This window comes from Solanum pennellii, chromosome 7 (genome assembly GCF_001406875.1).
Source record: "Solanum pennellii chromosome 7, SPENNV200".
Classification (NCBI taxonomy): Eukaryota; Viridiplantae; Streptophyta; class Magnoliopsida; order Solanales; family Solanaceae; genus Solanum; species Solanum pennellii.
This window is the reverse complement of record NC_028643.1, coordinates 56,596,897-56,615,745: the sequence shown is the minus strand read 5'-3', so window position 1 is coordinate 56,615,745 and position 18,849 is coordinate 56,596,897. Positions and strand designations below refer to the sequence as shown.

Sequence of the window (18,849 nt, the reverse complement as noted above, 5' to 3'; positions counted from 1 at the left end):
ATTCCAATTGAGAGTCACTTTGACCTTCATTCTTTTTAAATGTACAACTTAAATCAATTGGAGTTTTGACTACATTGAAATTCAAGTAATTGAACTTATCCAATACTTTTTCAATATAATGAGATTGAGATAATGCTAGTCCCTGGGGAGTTTTGATAATCCTGACCCCTAAGATCAAATCAGCAACTCCTAAGTCTTTCATATCGAACTTGCTGGACAACATGCGCTTAGTAGCATTTATATCGTCAATTTCTTTACTCATTATTAACATGTCATCAACATACAAACAAACAATGACTTCATGATTCATAACGTTTTTAATGTAAACACATTTATCACATTCGTTAATCTTGAATCCATTTGCCAACATTATTTGATCAAATTTAGCATGCCATTGTTTGGGTGCTTGCTTGAGTCCATAAAGTGACTTCACAAGTCTGCACACTTTCTTTTCTTTACCAGGAACTATAAACCCTTCAGGTTGTTCCATGTAAATTTCTTCCTCTAACTCTCCATTTAAGAAGGCTGTCTTTACATCCATTTGGTGGATTTTAAGATCATGCACTGCTGCTAGTGCTATTAACATCCTAATTGATGTTATCCTTGTTACTGGAGAGTATGTGTCAAAGTAGTCCAGACCTTCCTTTTGTCTGTACCCTTTGACTACCAGTCTAGCCTTATATTTGTCAATAGTCCCATCAGGTTTCATTTTCCTTTTAAAGATCCATTTTGATCCTAAAGGTTTATTTCCTGGAGGAAGATCAGTCAATTCCCAAGTGTGATTGCTTAAAATTGATTCAATCTCACTATTGACTGCTTCTTTCCAATAAGTTGACTCTGACGAAGACATAGCTGCTTTAAATGTTTGAGGCTCATTTTCAAGCAATAGTGCTACAAAATCTGGTCCGAAAGAAACAGATTTTCGTTGTCGAGTACTTCGCCTAGGTTCCTCACTAGTTAGAATATTTTCCATTGATTCTTCTCGTGGTCGTTTAGGTCTTTCACTTGTTGACTCACTTTCAGTTTTATACGGATAAATGTTTTCAAAAAACTCTGCATTATCTGATTCAATTATCGTATTAACATGAATCTCAGGATTATCAGATTTGTGAACCAAAAATCGACAGGCTTTACTATTCACAGCATACCCAATAAAGACACAATCTATTGTTTTGGGTCCAATTTTAACCCTCTTCGGTAAAGGAACCTCTACCTTGGCTAAACACCCCCACACTTTGAAATATTTCAAGTTGGGTTTTCTTCCTTTCCACAACTCATATGGAATTAATTGTGTTTTTCGATGGGGTACTCTATTGAGTATTTTATTAGCTGTAAGGATGGCTTCCCCCCAAAGATTTCGCGGTGAACCAGAATTGATCATTAAGGCATTCATCATTTCCTTTAATGTTCTGTTCTTCCGTTCTGCCAAACCATTTGACTGTGGTGTATAAGGTGCAGTAGTTTGATGAATAATACCATATTCCAAACATATCTCTGCAAAAGGAGATTCATATTCTCCACCCCTATCACTCCGAATCATTTTTATCTTTAGATTCAATTGGTTTTCCACTTCATTTTTGTATTGCTTAAATGCATCAATTGCTTCATCCTTACTATTAAGCAAATATACATAACAAAATCGAGTGCAGTCATCAATAAAAGTTATAAAATACTTTTTTCCACCACGAGATGGTGTTGACTTCATATCGCATATATCTGTGTGAATTAAGTCTAAAGTTTTAGAATTTCTTTCAACAGACTTGTAAGGATGTTTAACAAACTTACTTTCCACACAAATTTCACATTTCGACTTATCGCATTTAAAATCAGGCAATACTTCTAGATTAACCAATTTTCGCAAGGCTTTGTAATTTACATGTCCCAAACGGGCATGCCATAAATCACTTAACTCCAATAAGTAAACAGAAGCAGAATTTTTATTAATACTGTCAATAACCATTACATTTAGTTTGAAAAGACCCTCATTGAGGTAGCCCTTTCCTATGAACATTTCATTCTTACTTATTACAGCTTTATCACTAACTAGGACACACTTAAACCCGTTCTTAACGAGTAGTGCAGCAGAAACTAAATTCTTCCTAATAGTAGGGACATGCAGAACATTGTTTAAAGTCAACACTTTGCCGGATGTCATTTTCAACATTACTTTCCCAGTTCCTGCAATCCTTGCTGTTGCTGTGTTTCCCATGAATAAATCTTCATCGTACTCAGCAGGAGTGTACGTTGCAAAGGCTTCTTTTGCAGAGCAAATATGTCTAGTAGCACCTGAGTCGAGAAACCACTCCTTGGGATTTCCAACTAAGTTACATTCTGATATCATTGCACACAAGTCATTTGCATCTTCCATCTTTTCCACGATGTTTGCTTGACTTTTGCCTTTGCCTTTGTTTTTGTCCTTTCTTGGAGCATGACAATCAGAAGATCTATGACCAGCCTTGCCACAATTATAACAGTTGCCTTTGAATTTCTTCTTGGCCTGTTCTGACTTCTGCCCGTTGGACTTCTTTCTCTTTTTGTCTTTGGTAGGAGCTTCTTCAACAATATTAACTCCAATGATTGTTGAACTCTTACGCGACTTCTTTTCGGCATTTCTGTTATCTTCCTCAATCTTGAGCCGAATCACAAGATCTTCAAGCTTCATTTCTTTACGCTTGTGCTTTAGATAATTCTTGAAATCATTCCACGAAGGAGGCAACTTCTCGATCATTGCAGCCACTTGAAAAGCTTCATTTACTACCATATCTTCAGCAATCAGATCATGGAGAATAAGTTGAAGTTCCTGCACTTGTGATCCAATAGTTTTACTATCTACCATTTTATAGTCTAAAAACTTTGCGACCACAAACTTTTTCAAGCATGCATCTTCTGTCTTATATTTCTTCTCAAGTGCATTCCACAACTCTTTTGAACTTGTTATTGCACTATAGACATTATATAAGTCATCCTCTAAAGCACTCAAAATGTAACCTTTACATAGGAAGTCTGACTGTTTCCATGCTTCAACAATCATAAATTTTTCCCTGTCTGGCATATCATCAGCAGGAACTGGAGTATCTTCACTTGTAAATTTCTGCAGACCAAGAGTGGTAAGCCAGAAAAATACTCGTTGCTGCCATCCTTTGAAATTCACACCTGTGAATTTACCCGGTTTCTCTGCTTGTGATACAAGAGTTCGGGTTGGTGCAGCAACAGCCACTGTAACACCAGTGTTTTCCATTTCTGATAAACAAAATTGATACAATATAAGTAAGCAATAAATTATAATTGCAGACTTAAAGGAGTATAAAATCACAAAGATTTTTGTCTCCACCAGAAACACAGATTTAAATAAATTTCCTTAAGATTGTTGCCAATCTGTGTTATGAAAATCAGAAATTACTGGTTGTAATAAATCATTCAGAAACACGAAGTAACTGAGATTTTTAGAACCAGTAAATAAGATGAACAGAAATTTATTTGTAAAAAATAATTGAATCTGTAAAACTTACCAGAATCTGGAATACTCTTTTTGATAATTTAGGAAGAAAATCAAGTCCACTGAATTCACAGTGTCTCCTTAAGGAAATTATTCCCCTCTAGTATCCGAGGTTTGATTTGGAATATAACCTCCCAGGGTAAAATGATCTTAATCAGTAGAGTATAGATACCAAAAACTCTACTGTCAGCGAATCAATCCACAGCAGGAAAGTACACGAAGAAATATGTGTTTTTAAGAAGAAGGAAGATCAGAAAATTCGTAGAGAAATATTCTGAAGACTGAATGGTATTTATAGGCAAGAAGAATATATTCTGAAAGGTTTCAACCCTTTCAGAATTGACACGACCATTAATGAAAGGTTGCAAACTTTCAAATGGTATTGAATGTTCTTTAAAGTTGCAACCTTTCAGAACAGTCATGGCGGGAAACGGAAATTAAAATGGGTCACGCGTCGGGTTAACTAGAAAGTTGAAAACATTTCGGTTAACTTCTGTTATCAACTAATTAATTGAAAATAATTTTTTTGGTCATTTAATTAATTAAATTAATAATTAAAATAAATTTGTCCAAAAAATTATCTCTCGATCATTTGCCAAAGCCAAAACCAAAACCAAAGCCGTAGCCGAAGCGAGCGACGACGGCGGCGCGAGGGGGGTCCTTCTTTCCAACCGTTTTAACAATTAATAGGAGTGTTTATTTATTTAAACTCTCCTATTTTCATTTCCATTATCAATGAGGGACAATTGCCTTTTTCATTAAAGCATTAGATGACTTTTTAAGTTCCCAACCTTTCAAGTTCTAAACTTTTCAAATTCTTCTCCTTCCTTCTATTTCACATCAATTCTTGCTACATACCCAACATTTTTATTATCATTATAAAAGATGAAATAATTGGCTCTTATCAGCGTACAATTTTGTTTAAATCTAATTATCATGTAATGGTGGGACCAATAATAAGTAAAATAAGACACTGGTTTTAAAGCAAACAAACAATAAATAAAATTGAACTATTAGTAACAATATGAGCCACGAGTTGGTTAGAGGCACTATGTTTTTAATTACTTCCTCCGTCCGTCTCAATTTATCTAATATATTTCGTTTTTTAGTGAATAAAATGATTTAAATATGATTGAAAATTTTCTTACAGAATTTTTAAATTTTTAAAAAAGAATTTAATAGATTTTTAAATTACGTAAAAATACTATAAATCATTATAATTGACAGTTTAAAATATTTAAAATTTATATATTTATAAACTAGGTATATACTATTATATTTATTTGTTTATGTTTGACTTATACATCTCTTAAAAAGTACTCTTAATAAATAATTTTACTATATCACTTTTAATTATTTTAAATCATCTAAATATTAAAAAATAAATAATATTTAATAACAAAAATAAAAACTTGACACAGAATGATAAATTATTTCTTAATTCTTTTTACTGTATAAATAAAAATGAATATCTATGTATAATAGTTGACAGATAAAAATATAAAAAGGGTATCGAAGAAATGAATGTAGTACACAACGATTTGTTTAAAGAAGAAAATGAAAGAGAACAATTATTTCCAAACAAAGTAATACAATTATTGAAAATGCAAACAAAAAAGCAGAATTATGGATTTCCATTAAAATGCATTAAAAAACAGAGGGCCCTTCCAATCTTGCCTGTCTCACTCTGATTCAATTATGAGGGGGATGTTTTTAAACCAATCTTTTTTATACAGTATCATAATTGAAAGACAAAAATGACCTCATTAGTGATATCTCTTGTAATTATTATGGGGTACAATAAATTATCTTTGGATTTTCAAATTGAATAAATATGGTTAGAAAATTATTTTTAATATAATAAATAAATAAAATAAATGAAATTAATTGTTGCGGAGCCTCAGGTTGCAAAAATGTAAGAAATATATTAATCTTTTGACTAATTGCTGCTTAAATGGATAATCCCTCACTTGTGGCCATGGAATAATTTGTCCCTATCAGTATTTGTATCGAAAAACAGATAAAGAAAATGTATTTTATTCATAATATTATAATTAATTTTTTTATAACTATGATTAAACTATTTGATTTAACGTTCATAGAGAGTACCTTTAGATTTAATGTGGAACTCATAAAAGTCGTCGGCTAAAATAAATTAGGGAAAGATACTATAACAACGCCCCTCTTCTTTCAATATCATTACTATACAAGGAGAATCAAGTATCAACAATAATTACTCTCTTCATTCAGTTTTACTTGTTAATAATAATTTAATTTACCTTTTAAGAAATAATAAATTAAATGATACTTTATAATATTTAATAATAAAAATAAAATAGAAATCAAATAATAAAATTATCTTTTAATTTTTTAAATTAAACAAGTCTTTTTTAATATACTAAAACAAAGTAAAAATGGATGAATGAAGTATTACTTAAAAAACCAAAATTGAGAACCTTTTCAAGCTTACTTTTCTTTTTAATCTATTAAAAATAATTATTTTCCTTTTTATATCAACTCTTTAATTTTAACTTTTTATATATCATGTTTAAAATCATAAAATTTTAAAAATATTTTAAAAAATTTAATATATAATTTTTATTTAAAATTATAAAAAGATTATTTTCTTGAATTTAATATCATATCAAAATTATAAAAACAAATTAAGCGAGAGTACAAGTTTAACACTTAGGAGTCGTTTGGTGTGATTTTGAGAAATAAAAATAAATACTGATAGAATAAAATTTTTGTATCTTATTGAATTATCATGTTTGAGATAATATATTTAACTATTTATATCATAAAAATAAAATAACTTATGTCATATATATAATGTGATAAGTTATCCTAACATAATTAAACAAGAATAACTAATTTTTAACTAATTTTTAAGATAATTTATTCTCAAACAAGTCAGAGACATTTGAAATAAAAAGAAGTGAAAATTTTAGGTGGAAAATAAAAGGGTTTGGCAGAAAAAAGCCATTAATATAGATGTACCCCTAAGAGTAGGGTCCAATAATTTAGTTTGGTTAATTACTTATTAATTAAAATAAGAAAGTTGAACTAGTTGAGGTGTCAAATGGCAGTTGACACATGCCCACACAACTCAACTCGCAGACATCAATTACCTAAAACGAGGATCAACTACACAAATCCCTAAAATTTCAGACCAAATGCTCTAATTTTATCAATTCAAAATTCAACTTTTTAATTATACAACAATAAAATTATTTCTAAACTAATTACAACTAAATATGTGTGCTAAACATTATTTAATGACCTAGAAAATGTGACTAGTAATTTTTTTATTTTTATAATCATTATTACTTGGTTTCCCTAAGGTATTGATATTTCTTGCTTGGTAAAAAAGTTTGATGGAGAATCTCATAACTCTAATCCAACCAATAAGAGTTGCACCATTAATTGTCTCTTCTTCCTAATTACACCCCCAATAAAATAATAAATAATAATTTTAAAATCACTTATTTTAACTTGTTCATTATATTAAAGTTAATTGTCTATTTGATTTGTTTAATTTGAAAATAAAATAATTTATCATTTAATTTTCAATTTACTTTTATTATTAATATAATTATTTTTCAATAATTTTTTCAAAACATTAAATTTTGATATAATAAAATTATTATTATTATTATATTTTTAACTTTTGAAGTGGTGTGCCTAAGTTAGTTCTCGACAAGTAAAGGTGATAGAGAGTAGAGTGCTTACCACTTGTAATTAAAAAAAGAAGTCCTTTTTTTTTTTGGCAATCTCTCTCTTAAATTATTCTAGGTAAGTGTATTTTCAAAAACAACAAAGAATAATTTTAAAGTGTTTAATAAAAAGCAGTCTAAAAATTAAATAATTATTATTAATACTCTACTAATTATTCCCTTTACTAAATGAAAAAATGTTTTAGGAGTAAAATTACTTTTTAAATAAGATAATAAAATAAAAAGTAATCTAACTAATACCGGTGTATACATTAGTTTGGTGTGAGTTGTTAAGAGTTCAAAGGTTATTAGCATTTAATATAATAGTGTAGTGTAATTGCTCACATGCTACCTGAAACGCCATGTTAATCTCACCTTCTTATGCTTACTCTGACACCCCATTTTTGGGCGTTTCTGCCTCTTCGTTGCTTCTTTCTCAATTCTCTCTCTCTTTCTTATTGCTTCAACTCATCTAATTTTATCTTTCTACATATTTTCTGCTTTTATGTTGTGAGGCTTGTTGTTGTTAGTCTATGGGATGGATGGAGTGAAGCTGCAACTTGTTTGTTTGCTGCTGCAATTATGTGCCTTTGCTTTCTCTATGGGATCTGCAGGTAATTCTTCTCTTTCTCTACTTCTTCAGCTACCTATTTATTTATGAGTTTTGTGCTATGTAAGTTTAGTGTTGCTAATTTTGACTTCTGAAAAAAATACCTAGATTTGATAATTTTGTAGCACTCAAATCAGATTGATTCATCTTGTGTGTGAGGGAATTGAGACTATTACATTCTGAATTTTGTTTTTATGCCAAGCTCAAATTTGTGCCTTAACTTCTTTAGCCAATTTAACTGTTTCATTGATCACTGATTTTCCCTTTAGAGGCCCTACTTATATTATTCTTCTTACCGGTTCCTTGCAAATTGATGCTGCAATGACTATATTAATCTGCCATGGGATAATTAGCCTGCTTTTATTTCAATGATGTGCCATCTTGTTGGGATGTATTTGCAAATAAGGTAATCAAACATGTAATGTATGACCATGGTAAAAAAATGATTCACTATTCATGTTCATCATCCCCTCCGTATACGTTCTAATGCTTTATGATTGTAATTAATCTAAGTATGTTGAAAAGAAGGGAAATGATTTTGCTAATGTCTTTTTATTTGTCGTCGAGCTGTCATTTGCACTAAGATTTTTTGTGAAATGGAGAATCTTTTCAAATGAAGAACTGCATATCTAACCTAATATAATTTTTTTGGAATTCATTTTAGGCGTCCGTTTATCGCCCTCTCCGTCAGCATCCTCTGCAGTTCATCCTGTTGAAGAGGAAATACCCTTTTTTGTCTCTCATGGGAATGCGTCCACAAGTAATGCACCTGCTCCTGCATTAGAGTTGAATGGTCAGACGGTGATTCTTGGCTTCCAAATCTATTAACCAAATTTGATGTTTTATGTTATTCATCTTATGTTTTTCTTTTTTTAACTCAGTAGCATCTCCTCCTGCAAATGTCTTTCCACCAATGATGTCCCCCACTATCCCTCCACCGATAGAAGTTCTTACACCGTCTCTGCAACCAAGTGCTCCTATAATATTGCCACCACCCAGTTCAGCTCCACCCACAATCAATTCAGCCCCACCACAAATTGCTTCTCTACCAGGTCCTCCTCCTCCAATAGTGTGGAGTGATCCCGCTCCAGTTCTGCCTCCGAGTGCTCCTAAGAGAGATCATCGACATACTGAACAGCCTGTTGTCGTTCCAGAAGCTCCAGGTATGTGGCTGACTATAGTCATAATGTTCAAATGACTTGATTTCTGTTTAAGTTGATAGTTTTTTTTGGAGAACAGCACCAGTATCGTCACCTGGAAGGAACTCTACTGAAGATGCACCAACTAAAACTCCACCGCTACCTGGATCTATGCCACCCAGTGAGAGCAAGTCAACAGAGGGTCCTCTCTCCTCAATTGCTCCAGGTAATTGTTGGCTGATGAGAATATCTTAACTCTTAAGATAGAAAATGATTATCACTTTTATTTTGTTTTGCTGTTAACTCAGTCCTGAATGCGCCTGCTCCAAGGGGAATGCCGAGAAATTCACTGCCCACCCTCCCAAGAAATCCAGAAATTTCACCATCCATTCCACCAGGTATCCTTGTCTTTTTTTCTAATATAAATTGTGACATTCATGTTAGAATAAAGTTGCAGAGTAAATTAGATCTGATCTTGGATGCCATCAAATTTTGTACATTATTTTGTTTTGCTGTTATTTTGCTCAGTCCTGAATGCGCCTTCTCCAAGGGGAAAGCCACAAAATCCTCTGCCCACCCACCCAATCATTCCAGAAGTCTCACCATCTATGCCACCAGGTATTCACACTATATTTATATAGTGCTCCCTCCATTTCATTTTATATGGTGGTGTTTGATTGGGCACAGAGGTTAAAAAGAAAGGAAGAAAGACTTTCAATGCATACCAAAGGTAGCCTTAGAATCTGTCTTCTTAAACATATGATGATTTTTTTATGGCTATAGGAGAATGTCATGAAAGGGTGAAATGGAAGCTTTAAGGTTTAAGAGTTTCTTAATATAGAAAAGTGTCATTCTTTTTAGAACATACTAAAAAGAAAGATTGTCATATAAAAATGGCACAAAGGAAGTATGTATACTTCCTAACAAAAAAAAATAAAGTGCAAATTAGATGTGATCATGAATGCATGAATTTTTACATTATAGAGCTTTCTCTCATTGCATTCAGTCCTTAATGCGCCTTCTCCAAGGGAAAAGCCGCAAAATCCACTGCCTGCCAGGCCAACCAATCCAAAAGTTTCACCATCTATTCCACCAGGTATACTTCCTGCGTGTACTTAGTGAGTGATATTTCTGCAAATAAATTGTTTGTAAACAAGATCTGATCATCTATGTGTTGAATTTGCAGCGACATTTGCACCACCTCCGAGGAAGTTGCCTAACAATTCACCACCCAGCCATCCAAGACATCCTCTAAAACCTCCATCCATTTCACCAGGTAACAGTGCTTGCTAGTGTTGCTCATGTACATGTATTCTTCATATTTCAACCAAATATTTTTTGGCATGATACAATTTACAAATAGTCTTGGCAACTGTACCCCAAGTAGTCACCTCCTCAGGTAAAAAACCAAATCGATAGAATCTTAACCAGAGGTTTGCTTGCTTGCAAATTGTTAATGATTGTCAATGTAGAACTAGTTAAGAAAAATGAACTGATGCCTACTGAATATGTTCGGAGTTGAAATAGTCAGTACTCCTTTTTTTGAATTATCCTTGCCTTCAGAAAGATATAAGAATGTGTTTTATTTCGTTTTCCCATTTTCTGTTAAATAGCTACTTGATTCTCAAAGTGGCATTGTCAGCATAGTTAATTTGAGTCAGTTTTATTATTGTAGTTAAGCATGATATATCCCCTGTATCAACTCCGTGGCCAAGCATCAACCGCAAAAGAGCAAGTGCTCCAACTGTTGCACCTACCAAGGGAATGAACCATCAGCATCCAGCAAAAGGTATGTCAATGCATTTCTGCTATCATTTCTTCTCATCAGCAGCATGAGGAACGGCCAATTATGTCACTGAAGGATTACTTTTCCTCTCGTCGCTCATACTGAACACAAAGCCATGGGGTGCTCTACTGATGCTCTTCCTCATAAATACCCTAATTCTCCCCCTGTGGAAGGATCATATCCTCCCTTATGTGCACCTTAAGTCTCACAAGAGGGATCACTACCTAAAAGATAATATGACAGAAATCACTCTGTCATCCTATGAAGGTTATCCTCCAGTTTCAACTGAACTAGGTCCTGTATCTTACCTGAGAAATGTCAGTTGATATACTCATTCTGATATACGACACTAACCAGAATTCAGTCAATAACTGATGAACGTGTATTGATTTCTCCATCTCCATTGTTTCATTTCACTCAAAATCATATCCAAAGACCCTTGGGCACCACTCGTTCACTTTTAACTGCAGGTTTGTGATCATTCTAGTCATCCTCAGTTGACTATCCATTTGCCTCTCTGAAAGAAAAATGAATAGCGAAAAGAAAAAAAGTGATTCTGATAACTCCTCCTTTACAGGATTGTCGGTACCACCGGTGCTTGCGCCTTTAACTTCTCCGGAGAGTCATGATTCTCCTGCAATATCACCATCTCCAAGTGCTTCATCTAGACCAACTAAAAGTAAGAGTATGTCATATGTTCCCTTTTCATGTAATCCATAGTCAAGGCATTAACCTTATATTTTATTTTTATTCCTATGCATAGTTAATGCTTATCTCTATATCATCTGTCATTGCAAGAGCCATTTCTTTCCCCTAAATTCTCTCCCTCTGGGTCTTCACCAAGGCATCCAAAGATACCGCATCCATTTCAGGCACTACCACCTCCACCTCCTAATGAAGGTATGTTTTATCTGCCTCTGCTTGCTCTTCTAAATGATATAGATTTTACATGCCCAAGTTGCCAGCTGTTGCCCCATTGACTATTCTAAACATGATGCCGATGTTGCAGATTGCGCATCATTGGCTTGTGCGGAGCCTTTCACAAATGGTCCACCCAAAGCACCTTGTGTTTGTGTCTTGCCCATGCGAATTGGACTACGCCTTAGTGTAGCACTCTACACCTTCTTCCCTTTGGTTTCAGAGTTAGCTACAGAAGTTTCTGTTGGGGTATTTATGGATAAAAGTCAAGTTCGTATAATGGGAGCAAATTCAGCCAGCCAGTACCCAGAAAAGACCATTGTCCTTATTGATTTGGTACCCCTCGGAGAAAAATTTGATAACACGACAGCATTTTTGACATCACAAAGATTCTGGCACAAACAAGTTGTTATAAAATCATCACTTTTTGGTGATTATGATGTATTATATGTGCAATATCCAGGTATAGAATCATTCCTAATGCTATTGTGTCATCTTGATGACACATGCTATGTGTTGAGTAACTAAATAGAATTGTTATATGTACAGGTCTTCCTCCCTCTCCACCTTCAGCAGCTTCAGACATTGATACCATAAGTAGCCAACCATATCCTGGTGATAATAACGGAAGGACCATACAGCCTCTTGGAGTTGATGTGAGGGGGCAACAGCACAAAAGTGGGCCAAGTCGGAGTGTCATAGCAGTAATTGTGCTGTCAGCCTCTGTCGCAGTTATTTTATGTTGTGCTGTTGCATGGGTTTTGCTTTTCAGGCATAGAGATCACGGATATCGGTTAGAACCAACTCCACCAACTACATTACCATCCCTTGCAAAGTCATCAGGTGAAATCCTTCTCTTGACATGTAAATGATCTACTGCCATGTGGTTTGCCTAGCTTGTATTCTCTGCGTTAGTTTTCTTCATTCATGCTGAAAGACATTCAACCAGTAAAATTCAGAAGCCTAGCCCTTCATTATCGCTGTGCCTTTGTAGCATGCCAGGTAAATACTATGTGAGGGGAAAGTAAATCATGTTGGAGTTTTGAATATGCTATTTGTTGCTCAACTCAGTTACTTTTACTACTTATCCTGAGCATACAATGGAATGAAATGGAATATAGGAAAAGTTATCTGGTTAGTTGCATAATGTTAATATGGTGTATCTTTTGAATGGAATATCTTGAAGTATCAACTCTTAATGGGTGCATACAGGAACCATTAAACTTCACAAATTTATTAATATGCATCTAAAATGTGTACAAATATGTGATTCTCACGAGTCTTGTGTAATAAAGATGATCGTTATGCATGATATAGGGATTGCAGCCTCCATGATTGGGAGTAGGCTGAACTCTCCTACATTATCCTTTAGTTCAAGCTTTGCTGCTTATACTGGTTCAGCTAGAACATTTTCTTCAAAGGAAATTGATAGAGCAACTGACAGCTTCAATGAAGCAAGAGTACTAGGTGAAGGGGGATTTGGTCGTGTTTATAGTGGTGTGCTTGATGATGGGGTGAAAGTGGCAGTGAAAGTCCTCAAGAGAGATGACCAACAGGGTGGTCGTGAATTTTTGGCTGAAGTAGAGATGCTTAGCCGCCTCCATCATAGGAACTTGGTCAAGTTGATAGGTATATGTCTTGAGGAGCGCAGTCGCTGTTTACTTTATGAGCTCATCCCAAATGGCAGTGTGGAATCTCACCTTCATGGTAATATTCAATTTGGATCACTCATTAACTTATTTGGTTGAAGCCATGTGAATTTAGATTTCAGACTGGCTACAAACTGTCTTTCAGGTGTTGACAAGGAAAGTTCTCCACTTGATTGGGATGCCCGAATGAAAATAGCACTCGGTGCTGCCCGAGGCCTGGCCTATTTACATGAAGATTCCAGTCCCCGTGTCATACACAGGGATTTTAAGTCTAGTAACATCTTACTGGAACATGATTTCACCCCAAAAGTGTCTGATTTTGGTTTGGCTAGAGCTGCATTAGATGAAGGAGAAAGACACATATCCACTCGAGTCATGGGAACTTTTGGGTAAAATATTCATCTGACTTAATATTTGTATTTTCATTAGGCCAGCCTTCGTCCCGTTTATGACTGACAAAGGTCCAAACCTCTTAAGCAGATCAGCTGCTTCATTCTGGTCTGCTTTCCTGGAGTATAATTTTTTTTCCTTTTGAATGCCTTATTTATTTTTACTCGAAAGGTGTTATACATTGTTAACGGATTGTCTTCAATCAATTGAAATTGACTATGCATAACAAAACCCGTTCTCTTAACATTTTATTCCTCTGTTGTACACTTCTGACTTTGTTATTTTACCAGGTACGTGGCTCCAGAATATGCTATGACAGGGCATCTACTTGTAAAGAGTGATGTTTACAGTTATGGTGTTGTCCTGCTTGAGCTGCTAACTGGAAAAAAGCCAGTGGATATGTCTCAGCCACCAGGTCAAGAGAATTTGGTCGCTTGGGCACGTCCACTCCTAACGAGTGAAGAAGGTCTGGAGTTGATTGTGGACCGTAATTTGGGGCCTGATTTCCCTTTTGATGACATTGTAAAAGTAGCTGCTATTGCGTCAATGTGTGTTCAACCAGAGGTGTCACACAGACCTTTCATGGGTGAGGTTGTCCAGGCCTTAAAGCTGGTATGTAACGAATGCGGACAGACAAAAGACGTAGTGTCTCAAAGTTGTAGCCAAGATGATCTGTCTATTGACATGGATGCTGGGGTTAGTACAACTTCAAGCCAAGTGCTAAACCCTATACAACCTCAATCCCCGGTTTCTAACTCTGACAGTGAGCTGGATGTTGAGAGGGGACTTTCAATGTCAGATTTACTGAGTCCATTAGCAAGATATGGACAGCAAGAATCTGGTTCATTTAGGAGGTACTCTAGCTCAGGTCCTCTGAGAAAAGGAAAAACTAGGAGGCTATGGCAGAAAATGAGAAGATTATCTGGAGGTAGTTTGAGCGAGCATGGCGTGATGTTTGGGTTACGGCCTGGATCCCACTAATTGAAGTTTTCATCTTTGACTTGGATAAATGTTTCACCATCCATGCCGGATATACTAGATTGAGCATGGAATTGTACAGTATCTTCTTATGAAGACATATAATGAGGAAGCAAACACCAATATACTCAAGTTGTCCTGAATGCTATCGCGTAATTCATGAGTATGATAAGCCCTCCGCCAAAAGCTGGGAAGAGATATCTGAATACGGATTTCTTCTTATGTAAGAAGATTGTATTTATTGTAACATGCTAGTTGTTCATAAAAGGAATCATAGTTCTTTATCTTCTGGTATTGAGTTTGAACCTTGAGAGGCAAAAGAGTAATCTGCTGCTAGGATGTTATCCTTTGAACTCTCCTCTTCCACAATGACATTTTCAATTGAAAAACAGCATGTGTTAACTAGGCTTCACCCCATAGTTCCAACTTATCACAACTCTTCTTATCACACAAACATTTTTGGGTTAACCCAACACCTTCTAGTAACAAACGCCCATCATTCTTTGGATTAAGAAAAGCGTCTTCCCATCTTTCGTCCAAAGATCCATTTTTGCTTCGAGGGAACTCAAACTAACGAGGGAGGATATTTTAGGTATGAAACTCATACTCTCAATAGTCTAAGTAAGAACTCAAAAAAAAAAGAATATATTGTTGAAACTAACCGTTTGGTTAAAAGGTGTTAATTAGATGATTTAAAATCTTATTAAGTGTAAAATAAATACCTAATAATTATTATGGTAAAAAAGATAAATATATTCTCGCACTTCTGAAAATGGTATGTCAATACCCTTCGTCATATTTTTCGTCCATCAGAGCTCTTGATGTCCAATAATCAATGCACAATTATTAGCCACAATCCAAGTTGACCAATTATCTAACCCAAGTTTTAAAAACCCGCCCATAACCCATTTAACCCACCCGATTTATCCACAAATAAACTATAGATCAAGTTCAGTCAATGTACCGGCCATCGCCATCGGAGACACCAAAAATTAATCCCATTGTGTTAAATCTTATGTCTCACTAGTACACACCCTATAATATCATGTACATAGGCCCAAAATTCCAATCAAAATAGTACTAAATAATTGGATACATCACTAGACTTTCAAATAGTTTAGCAGAGACATCTGGATACATAGGTGAGAGATGTATCCGAGAGGTGATAGGACATTCGGATACATCCCTGGATTTTCAAATACATCAACAGACATCTAGATACATAGGTGAGGGGTGTATCTGAGAGGGGGATAGGGATGTATCAACGAGAGTGAAGTGATTTATCCAAGTGGAAATTTTTGAATTCTTTTAAAGGGATAATTGTATATAATAGCAAACTAATAACTTAAAATAAATGAAGTAGCTACGGTTTGATTTAATTGTGCTCCATAGCAAACGTTAGCCAAAGTTTGTCAGTCGCCTCTCTCCCAAAAATCTCGCTCGCCACTCTCCCATTCTCGTTCGCCACTCTTCCTCTGCTCGCCTCTCTCGCTTTATACACAGAAGTGTATAAATTGTGTTTCTGTTTTGTATAAAGCGAGAGAAAATTGTATATACACATGCAAAAATATATATTTTCGTGCTATACACTTAATTATACAATTTACAAATATTTTACTTCAATTCAATTGTAGACAAATGCAAATTTTATACAAATATTGCAGCGAAAAAGGCCAACGAATTATAAAATTGTGAATTATACAATTGCAGTGAAATACAATTTTCTCTCGCTTTATACAACATAAGTGTATAAATTGTGTTTCTGTTTTTGTATAAAGCGAGAGAAAAAACATATATCTTCTTCCTATACACTTATAATTATGCAATATACATACATTTTACTTCGATTCAATTGTATGCAAAGCAAATTTTATACAAATATTGCAGCGAAATAGGCAGCGAATTATACAATTGTGCATTATACAATTGCAGTGAAATAGGATAGCGAATTATACAATTGCAGCAAAATAGGCCAGCGAATTATATAATTTAGGCCAGCGAATTATACAATCGTATATGTATAGCGAATTATACAGTTTTATGTTTGCTATGGAGCGCAATTATGCAAACTTTGCTATAGCATACAAATATGAATTTTTTGTTTGCTATATGTGAAAGTTGCCTTTTTTTAAATGATAGAAAATTTTAGAGATTATAATAAAATAAGATGTATATTTCAATATTTTTTCCAAAATAGTACCATACATAATACATAAAATATTTATCCTATACACTACCAAATGACCCTTAATAAAATAGAACCAAAAAAAAAATCTTTTTCCAAAAATGCCCTTATTAAAACCGACACAGAAGACATGTCTGCTTCACCATCAAGTCTCCTATATAATAAGAGAATATCAGTAGTGATACATATTCTATACGACAAAGACATGGTTCTATACACATGCAAAAATTAGTTGAAAAAAAGACTACAAAGACTCAAAAGTGTTTTTTAAGCTTCTTGGTCATCCAGTGCATTTATGTCTTTGTCCCATAAATTGCTGTGTTCATTTTGCTGATTGTCACACAATGATATTATTGTCATTTATGTAAGTTAAATTCATTCACTCATAAATATGAGTCCTCATTACTGGTTTGAGTGGTTTCCTTGAACCTAGTTATTTATTGGTAGTATCTTGTATCTATGGCTGTTTCGTAGAGTAGGAGTGACAAAATCAAACTCAATTAATTTAAGTTTGAACAGATTATTAATTTGCTCATTCATTAACTTTTAAATATGATTCATTATAATTGGGTTGATAAGTAACCGAATCGGCTCATGAGAAATTTTGTCATATCTTTTTTTAAAAAAAACTTTTTTCAACTTGATATGCTATATATAGCCATAAAAAGAAAATATATATATTTAACAGATATTAAAATATTTTAAAAGAACAAATAAAACCATTAAGCTTTGAAATTTGGGGGGCGTTTGGTATGAAGTAAAATGTTTTCCTGAAAATTTTCTTAGAAAACAAGTGATTTTTTTCTCATTTTTAGTTGGTGAGTAGAAAATATTTTCTGAAAATATTATTAAGTGTTTGGTTGGGGAACGAAAAAACATTTTTCCTAATTTTTTTTTATTTTTAGTTAGAGAACAGAAAATAATTTATGATCCAGATGCAAACCTCGTTGATCTGCAACGCGACCATGACCTCGACCCCGACACTCAAACTAGGACACAACCCCGATAACCAACCCTAAGATTTGACCCAGGATCCAATCCCGACTTCCAATCTTCCTTACGCTACAAGCAAGAGTCTCATAGGATTTCGCAAGGGAAAAGTAGCCAACATGTGATAGATACATTGCGACAAGGAATAGGAAGGTGTCTCTAGTATATTGCTCTTTCTTTTCCTTTCTTGGGCTAGGTAATCAATAATGAAATATCCGAGACATTTTCTATTTAGTGGAGTCAACTTAAATCGAAACCCGACATTCGAACTGGGACAACATATCCAACCCAAGACCTAACCTCGATATCCAAACTTGAACATAATCAATCAATTTGAGATTCGATTCCAACACTTAAATCGAGATTGCTTTCCTAATCAAGACCCCAACAAACCACAATCGATGCAAAATCCAAGATTCGACTTTCTAGTTGAAATTCGCCCTATTTCCAAACCACGACCTAACCACACCCAACTCTGAGCGTAACTCTCCAATTGGGATTTCCTCTTTTTGAAAAAAGTAAAATAAAATTTTAAATTCCTTTTTTTTTTCCTGTGTATTGAGGGGCGGGGGCAGAGTAGGATTGGATAAGAAATACAATTCGAAAGTATCTGTTTTGGTCGGAGGGAGCTGGAGCTGGATGGGGTAGGGTACAAGAAATTGAAATATGTTAAAGAAAGAAATTTCTACTTTTACTTTTTGATGGGAGGATCAGGGTAAAAGGAAAAAAAACTATAAACTTGAAGTTCGAAGGAAAGATTTGAAAAATAAAGAAAAGTCATTTTTTATAAATTTTAAGAAAAATAAGTTTATTTCAAAAACATCCATTTAAGTCTATCAAACCAAAGAAAGTGGTGTTTTCTTCATACCAAACACACCCATGGCCTTAGACCCATTATATAACTCAATACCTAACTCACGTAAATTTAGATTGAGCTAGATGTTGACCCAACCCATCCTAGATGAACGGACTTGAAACAAAAAGCATCATGC

The 18,849-nt window shown here is 34.3% G+C and overlaps 1 protein-coding gene across 1 annotated transcript; it reads left to right on the top strand.

Annotated features, from left to right (window-relative positions):
* Positions 1-7,529: 7,529 nt before the first annotated feature.
* LOC107025936 (receptor-like serine/threonine-protein kinase ALE2) lies at positions 7,530-15,084 on the top strand. Its single transcript, XM_015226735.2, has 16 exons — positions 7,530-7,826; positions 8,487-8,615; positions 8,704-8,985; positions 9,062-9,187; positions 9,270-9,359; positions 9,490-9,579; positions 9,968-10,057; positions 10,148-10,237; positions 10,637-10,750; positions 11,325-11,432; positions 11,546-11,647; positions 11,757-12,128; positions 12,215-12,508; positions 12,983-13,372; positions 13,460-13,703; positions 13,995-15,084. The coding sequence occupies exons 1-16, from the start codon at positions 7,751-7,753 to the stop codon at positions 14,683-14,685; spliced, it is 3,288 nt and encodes a 1,095-aa protein (XP_015082221.1). The 5' UTR covers positions 7,530-7,750; the 3' UTR covers positions 14,686-15,084.
* Positions 15,085-18,849: the final 3,765 nt, after the last annotated feature.